The sequence below is a fragment of the Vigna radiata genome, chromosome 2 (assembly GCF_000741045.1).
Source record: "Vigna radiata var. radiata cultivar VC1973A chromosome 2, Vradiata_ver6, whole genome shotgun sequence".
NCBI lineage: Eukaryota > Viridiplantae > Streptophyta > Magnoliopsida > Fabales > Fabaceae > Vigna > Vigna radiata.
Window position 1 is genome coordinate 8226090 of NC_028352.1, and position 10984 is coordinate 8237073.

At 32.9% G+C, this 10984-nt stretch overlaps 1 protein-coding gene across 2 annotated transcripts; it reads left to right on the top strand.

Moving 5' to 3' along the window:
• The first annotated feature begins 877 nt into the window (after window positions 1-877).
• LOC106755767 (nucleobase-ascorbate transporter 7) lies at window positions 878-5381 on the top strand. 2 transcript variants are annotated; one of them, XM_014637981.2, is made up of 15 exons: window positions 878-1054; window positions 1282-1394; window positions 1637-1734; window positions 1838-2014; window positions 2093-2193; window positions 2497-2572; window positions 2687-2746; window positions 2916-3100; window positions 3291-3387; window positions 3837-3923; window positions 4155-4213; window positions 4319-4410; window positions 4493-4570; window positions 4675-4835; window positions 4938-5381. In XM_014637981.2, exons 2-15 carry the CDS (start codon window positions 1289-1291, stop codon window positions 5154-5156), a joined length of 1596 nt encoding a protein of 531 aa, XP_014493467.1. In that variant the 5' UTR covers window positions 878-1054; window positions 1282-1288; the 3' UTR covers window positions 5157-5381. The 2 variants fall into 2 exon arrangements, with proteins under 2 accessions (XP_014493467.1, XP_022634268.1); XM_022778547.1 differs by having other exon boundaries at window positions 1285-1394.
• The last annotated feature ends 5603 nt before the right edge of the window (window positions 5382-10984 follow it).

Sequence of the window (10984 nt, forward strand, 5' to 3'; positions counted from 1 at the left end):
GAAAGCATCCAATGATGACAACTCAGAGGCAAGTGACATGAAAAACCATCAATGAACAAGCAAAAGAAGGAGACATGTCGGAGAGGTCTGTGCCAATATCTGGCAATATGCTAAAAATTAATGGACTAAACGGTTGCACAAAAACCTGCAACCTCGATGAAAAGTCACAATTTACGTTCAGTCTGCCCTTTCCAGTTCATTTTTATAGAAAGCATTTCACCCTTTTTTTATCTACATTTAGAAGTTAAAATTAACCCTTAATCATCAGTTGCTCTTCATAAAAATTCAAAATTTCCATGACTCTGTTCAAAAGGGTAGTGATAATTTTAAGTTTCAAATTCTGGGTCAAGGAAAAAGACAATGTTTTTGATCATTTGCGTCACTAGTCAGAACTATTGTACAATTGGCTGAGAGAAGCAAAAGTATGGTCAAATGGGAAACTTTCTTATTGATTTATTTAATGAAAAAAGAGATATAATGTATAAAAAATTGTGATAACAGTCTATGTACAAAAATATATATGTTCACCATGTTTTATTGAGCTTTTCCTTCCTGAACTGGCACCAGTTCATTGAATGAAATGATACAAGTTTGTTTTTAATGCTAGTAGTAACATCTTATTAAAAAAGTTATATTATAAGCTGAAGCGCGTGAGATAGACTGTTTTTTGGAGTTTCTGATTAATTAGTTAAAGTTTTGAAAAAATATTAATAGCTATGGTCAAATAATAAATACAAAATTAAATTGGAAGGAAGTTATTAAAGGTTAAGGTGGTGGAAGCTTCATATGCTTTTTCCAAAACTTGATCACTTCTTGCTAAATGGAAACACTAACCATAGTAATAATAATTTTTTAAGACTGAGATTAGAATAATGGAATATATCATTACAAATATAAAGCAATGGTCAGTTGGTGAGAGGGGAATTTGATTTTGGTTGTTGCTTTAGGAGGGGTGAAGGAGGAGTCTGAACCCTTGTGCTTTTTTCCACATTCTGTATTTGTTGGGCCAAGAAATCTCCCTGCATTTTCTGCATTGCATAACGTTACTGACAAGGTGTGTCTGACACCCCTGAACTTGCTCATTGTCCTTTCCTGCATTTCCCCCACTACCTAGAGAGAACGCTAGGAAAGTGTTCATCTTGTTTTCCACACCATTGGCATTTATTATCTTGCATGTGTTTGTCTCTGAAAAATAAGTTCTGGTTTTCTGCTTACTGGTGTAGTTTGTTACTTTGTTAGAGCTTTTTTTTTTTATTCCTTTTGGTTTTGAAATTTTTCCAGCAGTAACATGGCAGGAGTTGCACCACCACCCAAACCAGAAGAGCTTCAGCCACACCCTGTGAAAGATCAACTTCCAAATGTTTCGTACTGCATCACTAGTCCTCCTCCTTGGCGTGAGTTCACTGTTTCTTTGACCCCTTTTGTTTTATTTTGTAAAAACTTGGTCTTCCTTCTTTTTTCTTCATTTTTATGGGTGGACATTGCTAATGAGATCCATGGTGAGGCTTTTTATTTTATTATTTTGGAAGAACACTTTTTAAAACCATTTTGTCTCTTGGGGTATGGAGCAGTAAAACCAACTAGTTTTTGTTTGCGTTCATTGTCATTGTGATGATTAATTTTGATGTTAATGAAGCGGAGGCGATTCTCCTTGGTTTTCAACATTATCTGGTGATGCTTGGCACAACTGTTCTAATACCAACCTCTCTAGTTACTCAGATGGGAGGAGGAAACGTAAGTCTTGACAAGAAAGAAAAAAGAAAGTAAAAAGTAAATGGTTTTGAATGATGTTGTGTGGTTGCTAAGTCTAACTAAGTTCTCAATTGTGCTTCAACAGGAAGACAAAGCAAAAATGATCCAGACTCTGCTGTTTGTAGCTGGCGTGAACACATTGTTCCAAACACTGTTTGGGACTCGTCTACCTGTAGTTATTGGAGGATCCTACACCTTTGTGCCTACTACCATTTCAATAATTTTGGCTAGTCGCTACAGTGACATTTTGAATCCTCAGGAAGTTGGTTCAGTACACTGTTATGCCCTTTTTGCTATGTTATCATTATCCTTGTTTATCTGATTAGTGATAAATATGCAGAGATTTGAGAGGATAATGCGTGGGACGCAGGGCGCGCTTATCGTTGCTTCGACCCTCCAAATTGTTGTTGGATTCAGTGGACTTTGGCGCAATGTAGTGAGGTTGGTTCCTGTCTAGATCCTTGAATTGTTTTTCCTTCCATCTTGTATCACATACATTGAACTTTTTGTGATCATCCATGCAATACTTATACTTTCAAATGTTTAAAGATGTTTCTATTTTTCTTGTTTGGACCACAGCTAGCTCTAATTCGTATAGAAGTGTACTAATCCCTCCTTCATTTGATAACTCCCAGTTAGTGATCATGATTAATTCCAGTTACACTGATAGATAGGATTTTTACCATTCTGCAAGTTATTTTTTCTGCAAATAATTTTAGTGAGTAATTTGCTGTACTTTTATAGGTTCTTAAGCCCTCTCTCTGCAGTTCCCCTGGTTGCTCTGTCAGGCTTTGGACTTTATGAGTTGGGCTTTCCTGTGGTATTGATATTTGCAACAAGAACTGTTTCTTATTTCTTTCCTTCATCTATGAATCTATGAATTATATAACTGGTATGATTTGCACTTTCTTGATTATTTCTTCTTGAATTGTAGCTTGCAAAATGTGTGGAGATTGGGCTGCCAGAAATTGTAATCTTACTAGTATTTTCACAGGTGATCTATAATTATCATGATGTTAAATTACCTTGCATCGTTTGGAACATATTTAAAAATAACCCTGAGTACTTAACACACCAAAGATGAAATCATGTTACTTCTTGCTCTACTTTATTTTCTCTAATTTAAATGCTATATTCTAAAGTAGTGGTGTTCCTTTGTCCAGTACATTCCTCATGTGATGAAAGGACAAAAGCCTATCTGTGATCGATTTGCAGTTATATTCTCGGTAGCAATTGTGTGGATTTATGCTCATCTTCTAACTGTGGGTGGAGCATATAAACATGTACCACAGGAAACTCAGGATACTTGCAGAACTGATCGTGCTGGCATTATAAGTGGTGCACCTTGGTAAGGGTCTTGTGATTTTTAATAATAGAAACAGTTTCTTCTTCGTGTAGCTGTATATTTTGGAGGACTCACTTGATTGATAATGCTTGAAACTTGTTTTAAGGTTTTGTTATTTGGGTAAATGAGAAGGAAAAATGGATTCAATTTGGTTAATTCATAAGTTTTGTTGTTGATAAAATCTAAAATTCAGGATTAAAATCCCATATCCATTCCAATGGGGAGCTCCTACATTTGATGCTGGGGAAGCTTTTGCTACGATGGCTGCTTCATTTGTTGCACTAGTAGAGGTTCGTTTATTTTTATGCATGTGAACTACATTTGTTGCTGTTGAACAAGTGCAGTGGAATTCTTAAACTTTGACCCTTCTCCAGAAGCCTGTAGTTTGATTTGATTAGCCTACTTTACTGCAATTATTTTGTATGCAAATCTGTTGCACTTGACTCATTAATCTGATAATATTCAGAGAACTTAAGTTGAGACAGGAATGCCTTCACATTTTCTTATTACAATTAACAAATGAATGACTGACTTCTAGACTCCTATTCTCAGTGTAACATTTTAAAAACATAAGTAGATATTCAAAGATATTAGGAGCTTCACTTAAACAAATTTGTTATCAGTTCATCTAAATTGGCATAGGCAAAAATATAAACAAAAGTAATGTAATCATGCTATGCAATTTGTTGCGTACTTACATAATGATTGTTGGTTTCTCATGCCTTTCGATTTTCTACAGTCAACCGGTGCTTTTATTGCTGTTTCAAGGTATGCAAGTGCAACTCCATTGCCACCTTCAGTTCTTAGCCGTGGTGTTGGTTGGCAGGTAAACACGGTTTATGAATTGCAAATTTTCCCCCGGCCTAATTTGTTAGCTTCTCTTTATGTAATACATAAATTGTAAAATCTTGTTTTAAAACGAATATCAGCATGTATCATGATCTTGCCTTTTTTGGTTTTCTGTCAGCATTTATTATGAATTGCAAATGAATGTCAGCATGTACCTTTTTTCTTATTGTTTGTCCATCATCACTAGTTCCTACTTCTTATGAATTAGGGGGTGGGAATTTTGTTATCTGGCATCTTTGGAACAGGGAATGGATCATCAGTTTCTGTGTAAGATTCTTATTCAAACTTACATGTGCTGGAGGTATCATTTTCACAGTACGAATATATATCATACCTGAATCCTTATAAGAATCATTCTTGGCTTTTTCCCAGAGAAAATGCTGGACTCCTGGCTTTGACAAGAGTTGGTAGCCGAAGGGTTGTTCAAATATCAGCTGGATTCATGATCTTTTTCTCCATACTTGGTTAGTTAGGCTTGCAATTTCGATGGTTTTTTCCCTGATAAACCAATGTAAGTAAGTACTATATGTATTTGTGAGTGTACAGGAAAATTTGGAGCTGTGTTTGCTTCAATCCCAGCACCAATAGTTGCAGCTTTATATTGCCTTTTCTTTGCCTATGTGGGTATGTATGATAAACTCAGGAATCTGGTTTTCTGTCATACCTTCATTAAGTCCTTGTTATTATCATCATCATCATCATCATCAAATTGTTTTCCTTCAACCCAGGTTCTGCAGGCCTCAGTTTCCTTCAGTTTTGCAATTTAAACAGCTTCAGAACTAAATTCATCTTGGGATTCTCTATTTTCATGGGCCTCTCTATACCACAATACTTCAATGAGTACACAGCATTTAAGAACTATGGTCCAGTGCACACCCATGCCAGATGGGTATTCAGCTTTTCTCATTCACTCTCATTTTTCACTGCAGAGTTCGCGTTGTTATTCAAACTTCATAGTACTTACCAATTTAAAGTTATCTTCTTTTGGCAGTTCAACGACATGATCAATGTCCCATTTTCATCAAAAGCATTTGTTGCTGGTTCATTGGCACTGTTCTTGGATGCAACATTGCACAACAAAGACAATCAAACTCGTAAAGACAGAGGCATGCATTGGTGGGACAGATTCAGATCGTTCAAGACAGATACAAGGAGTGAAGAGTTTTACTCACTTCCTTTCAATCTAAACAAGTTCTTCCCATCCGTGTGATTGGATTGGATCATGCTGCCAGAAGTTATAAGTAAAAAATTGTGCACCCTTCAATGGCTCATTGTAGGTACTACTGCATGGTAATTAAAACGAATTTAGAAGTCTTCAATTTCTTCATTCTTAACTATAAGCAATGTAGCAGCAACATGAACAACTTTTTAACCCAGGCTTCTTTCTTACGAAGCTAATAGTTAATTCTATCATTACACATTAGTGTTTATTTCTTTCGTTGGGTTATTAGTTGTGTTAAGGAAATTGCATATTCTTTAAAAAAAAAAATAAGAGGAATTATTTTGTGAAATAATTTACATAAAGACATAAGAATAAACATAAAATACGTAATTTTTAAAATTTTAGTTCTAAAATGGTTGATCGGTCTAAAGTGTAACTTTGTGACGAATAGAATACACTTTGTAATATATAGTTCTTCATTACAAACTTTTTTTTGTATAGAAAATATTACAAGTTGTATTAGAGTAAAAGTGATTGTACGAACTTATAAATATTTAAAGGTGTGAAAAATGAATTTACTTTGTTACGTTTGGAAGAAAGTTTTTCAGAGTACTTCTTTTTTATAGAAAAATTAAAATGTTTTATAGTTAAATATATTACTTGTATATGTAACTTTAAAATATATTGTTTGAAATTGTAGAGTTTAAAATTTTATCCCAAGTATATGAGTTTGAAATCATTGACGCTTTTAAACATTAAAATTTATAATTTTTAATCTTATAAAATGAGTAAATTCTAATTTTGATAACTATAAACTTTTTTAGTTTTAATCTTCAAAACTTATATTCATTTATTTGTATGAAGGAAGCACAAACCTCGATAATGTATAATACATTTACTCGGTCTCGAGATAAACTCATTAACATTGCAGTATAGATTCTATGTGTATTATATGATTATCCTATTAATTTAGGATTAGACGATTCATAAAATAAAGAATGTTAATTAGTTTATTTAGAAACGGAGTAAATATATTATACGGAATGGTTATCTTTAAATCACAATACATGAAAACTTAATTAACACTCATTGAATTATAATTAGATTATAATTTAAATTTTATGTCGAAATCTATAAAAATATAAATTTAAGATAAAAAAAATAGATAATAATATTTATTACGTATTGACTGTAAACTTACCAAATTTGATTGACTTTCACGTATAAATGTTTGATGACGAAAATAAACATCAAAAAATTCTAACACTTAAGACTTAGTAATCAGATAATCGAAACATATATATATATATATATATATATATATATATATATATATATATATATATATATATATATATATATATGGGTTTATGCCTGTTTTTTAGTTGGTACGTTTTAACAATGTGTACCGGATTATAGTAGACAAAAATACCCTTATTTATCATGGATTCTAAGTTTTAAGGTCAAGGATATTTAAATAATTTTCATTCTCAAAACTAAAAAAAAAAAAAGAAACCCCCAAACCCTTACTCACCTCCCTCATTCCTCTCAACCCTTTCTCTTTCATCTCTCCACTCCAACATTTTCTCTGTCATCTCTCTCACTCCAACATTTTCTCTGTCATCCCTACTGTTGCCCTAATTGAAAAAAAAAATCAAAAACCCTTTGTCATCAAGATATTTTCTCTCTCATCTCAACATTTTCTCTCAACATTTTTTCTCTCATGTCAACCCAATTGAAGATGGTGGTGGTAATTTGAATCAGAGATATTTTTTAAAAATTGAAAAAGTTTACTCTTTTATAATCATTTTATATTTATTAATGTGTGTAAAATGAATATAAACTTTGTCATTTTATGTTACTCTTTCCAAATCTCAAAGGTAAAAACTGTTTTTTATCTTGCATAGTGGTTAAAGTTTATTCTAAACGCCTGCAAAAGTTGATTCAGTGGTAAAAAGGGGACATAAGGAAATTAAAGAAATAGGTATGAAGAGTTTCCTAAGAGTACAATTCTTTCAATTCTAGGTTGTAATCTTACATCATGTATCCCATACCAATAGAGAAAGGAAAAATAAACACTTTGTGTAAAGGGAAAAGAACAATAGAGGGAAATATCATGTTCTTTAAAAATATAATGAAATGTGGTGTAGACGTGTAAATAATGTATGAAAATTAGGGTTTCTGATTTTTTTTTTCAAATGGGGCAACAGTAGGGATGACAGAGAAAATGTTGTTGGAGTGAGAGAGATGAAAGAGAAAGAGTTGAGAGGAACGAGGTAGGTGAGTAAGGGTTTGGGGTTTTTTTTTTTTGTTTTGAGAATGAAAATTATTTAAATATCCTTGACCTTAAAACTTAAAGTCCATGATAAATGAGGGTATTTTTGTCTACTATAATCCGGTACACATTGTTAAAACGTACCAACTGAAAAACAGGCGTNTATATATATATATATATATATATATATATATATATATATATATATATATATATATATATATATATATATATATAAAGCGAGTAGATTGATCTTGAAAAAAGTCTCGTTCGTGGATGACAACACTAATCCTCTTTCAATCCCAATCACCTTGATTCTTTCATGCATTCTATATTCAATTTCAAATAACCATTCATTGCAGGATTTGAAATAGCGTATTCAACATAACTGAAATTGAAGAAGCAAAATCATTAAAGTCGTATTAATTGCTCATGACTTCAATAAAGGTTGTAAACCAAAAATCGTACCATTGTATTTCTTTTTTATATCTCAAAAGCGGATTTCGTAATCTCTTAACTCTTATAAGAAATGAAATATTTTTTTTAGGAAAATGTGTATTCACACCTAAAAGATTATATTAAGTCTACATTGTTGTTCATCTTGTTTTCCTAAGTTCTTGAAAAATTGTTTCAACCATCTAAAAACAATATTTTTTCTAAGATGACAACAATTCGTTATATGACTGTAAACTTTCACAAATTAGACAATTTTAAAGGCGTTGGTTTCTGACGATGACAAAAGAAGATGCATTTTCTAATATCGACTCTAAATGTGGCATATGTTCTTAGTTCTCCCCAATCCAAAGAAAGCGAAACTGAGACATTGGAGGAACAACAGAAAAGGAACAAATGGGAGAATGATGATTATGTTTGTCGTGGTCACATTCTGAAGGGTATGTCTGGTCCTTTATTTGACATATATCAATGTGTAAATTCTGCAAAATAACTTTGAAAATCAAGAATTATAAATACTTTTTTGTTTCAACCCGAATGGACCCTAGTTTAAAGATATTACCTAATGGTGGTAAAGCAGTTTCACAACTGGAATATGCAAGGTTAATAGGATGTTTAATGTATGCAATGACAAGTACAAGTCCAGATATTGCTTTTGCGGTAAGCAAATTGAGTAGATATACTAGTAACCTTAGTCTATCACATTGATAAGCAATACGTCGAGTACTTAAGTATTTAAAGAAAATTATTAATTATGGATTAACGTATAGTGGTTATCCTTCAGTTTTGGAAGGATATTTTGATACAAGTTGGACTATAAATGCAGAAGATCACTCTTCAACTAGTGGTTGGATTTTCCTCCTTTGGGGAGGTGCAATTTCTTGGTTGTTGATAACGGTTAAAATTACCATTATCTGCTATTCAATTTTGATACTAAATGCACCATTTTTAACTTAGAAACTTGCTTGAACTCATGTTTTTGCTTTAGTTTTGTAAATAAGTGAGTAGAGGTTATACTTAATGATTTTATCACGTAATTTCCTTAATTTTGTAGGTTATTGGTATGTTTGGAGAAGCAAAAGCATCAAGGAGTCGAAACTCAAGAAGCAAGCATATTTGCAGAAAAAAAGAAAAAGATGCACTGCAAAAAAGTAAGGCTGAGGGCCGGGTCAAGGGCCCTAAGCGCCAGCCAGTCAAGGCTGAGCGCCAATCTCGCGCAAACTTGCCTGGTTGCCCCTTACAAGGCGCTGAGCGCCAGTCTTCATGTGTCGTAGCACGCCTGGGTGCCCCACTTAGGGCGTTAAGTGCCAGTAACTTGGGCTTGGACTTTATTTTTTATCTATTTAAGGACTTACATGCCCTAGGGTTTGTATCTTTTGATGGGTTGAGCACAAAAACAAACGTTTCGCCCCTTTGGAGGCAGATTTAGGGATGCGGAAGCTCTCCTCTTCAGTTTCTAGGGTTTTTCTATCTCTTATATTCCATTGTGCACCTAATTTCTTCATGACGATGGAGAACTAATCTTATTTGTTGTTGGAGAAGATGTAACCTCCAAACTCTCATGTATTTGAATTTGTTTTGAATTATTATATGCTTCTTTCATTAATTGTTATGGATTTTCTCCTTTGCTCAATGTTTATTATACCTAGAAACTAGGATCTGGAGAATTTCTCCCAAAAGCAATATTACCCAAGGATGGGGATAGGAGGTTTGGTTGTCTTAAGCTTCTATTCGTAATGCAGAATTAATTATTAGGGATGCAAGGGATTGTGGTCTAATAATTAAGGATAGGCTTTCTTCGCCGAGTGGTCGAGTTTTAAGTACTTTAGAGAGTGACGTTAACAATTTAATGAAGAAGATGAATTCGTATATGCATGAAAGTAAAGATGGTGAAATCTAAACCCCAACAACATTATCATCTCATATTATCAACATCATTCATTCACTCTTGTGATTTGCCTCAATTGATCAATTTGCATTCATGTTTACTTTTGTTGCATTTGCATTTAAAAACCCATAAAATAGTCTTTTCAGTCTTAATTAGTTAGTTAATTACACAATTGTTTAGTGTTGTGAGTCTTCTGGGATACAATACTTGGTCTTACCATTTTATATTACTTAATACGATTCGATACACTTGCTAACATCTTAACAGTTGCCCAAGAAACAAACTTGCATTACAGATTCCACTATGGCTTCAGAGTTTATAGCTCTAGCCTCGACAAGAAAGGAAGCCGAATGGTTGAGGAATTTCATATTCGAAATACCATTGTTACCAAAACCAATATCACCAATAGCAATACATTGTGACAATGTTGCAACATTGACAAAGGCTTATAGTCAAGTATACAATGGTAAATCAAGACATATTGGTGTGATACATAGTTATGTCCAAGGACTCATCAAAGATGGAATTATTATAATAGATTTCATACGAACAAAGTTTAATTTGGCTGATGGGTTTACTAAGGCATTGTCTAAAGATTCCATTTCCATAATGAAAATTGGAATAGGAATGGAGCTCACAATTAATCACAAGTAAGGAAATATTAACTTAACGCTTCATATAACATTGAATCTTAAATTCAATAAGATTAAATCTCTTACTTGATGATTGAAAGCACAAATAATTATGAGGTTGACTAATTCTCAATTGATTTCTTGAATTTATGTTTTGTCACAGAAAAATGTTTACCTAAGAAATCAACCAATGTAACTGCGAAGTTTGGCCGCTTCAAGAAGTCAATAAGGCATGACTTTGTTGCACTTATGAATAGATATGGACGCATGACCCTATTGTGTCAAGTATAACAAGAATGTGTAATTTATATTATATGTTGAATACCTTGAAGACTTCATTATGTATTATGTTGGTTCAATCATTTTGACACCAATAAAATACGAATTCCTGAAATGTGTATTCTACTAAGTGAAAGTTCAAGTCTATGTACACTTTCATTTATGTGTAAGATTGCAACTATTAAATTGATGTTTGTGTTAAGTAATTATACAATACTCTCAAATGGTGGACGATTGTTGGAATTTAAGAGTATTAGAGACAGTTTTCAGACTCATGAAGAGTTACAATCATTCATGAAGAAATGTAACTAATCAGAATCTGGTATCTCTTGGATTTGAAAGATGTCTA

What these genes read in the sequence shown, in the direction of transcription:
- LOC106755767 (XM_014637981.2), top strand. Translation starts at nt 1,289, where the DNA reads ATGGCAGGAGTTGCACCACCACCCAAACCAGAAGAGCTTCAGCCACAC. An exon ending in GATCTTTTTCTCCATACTTG is followed by an intron (nt 4,411 to 4,492) that starts GTTAGTTAGGCT and finishes GTGAGTGTACAG; the next exon opens with GAAAATTTGGAGCTGTGTTT. An exon ending in CCTTTTCTTTGCCTATGTGG is followed by an intron (nt 4,571 to 4,674) that starts GTATGTATGATA and finishes CCTTCAACCCAG; the next exon opens with GTTCTGCAGGCCTCAGTTTC.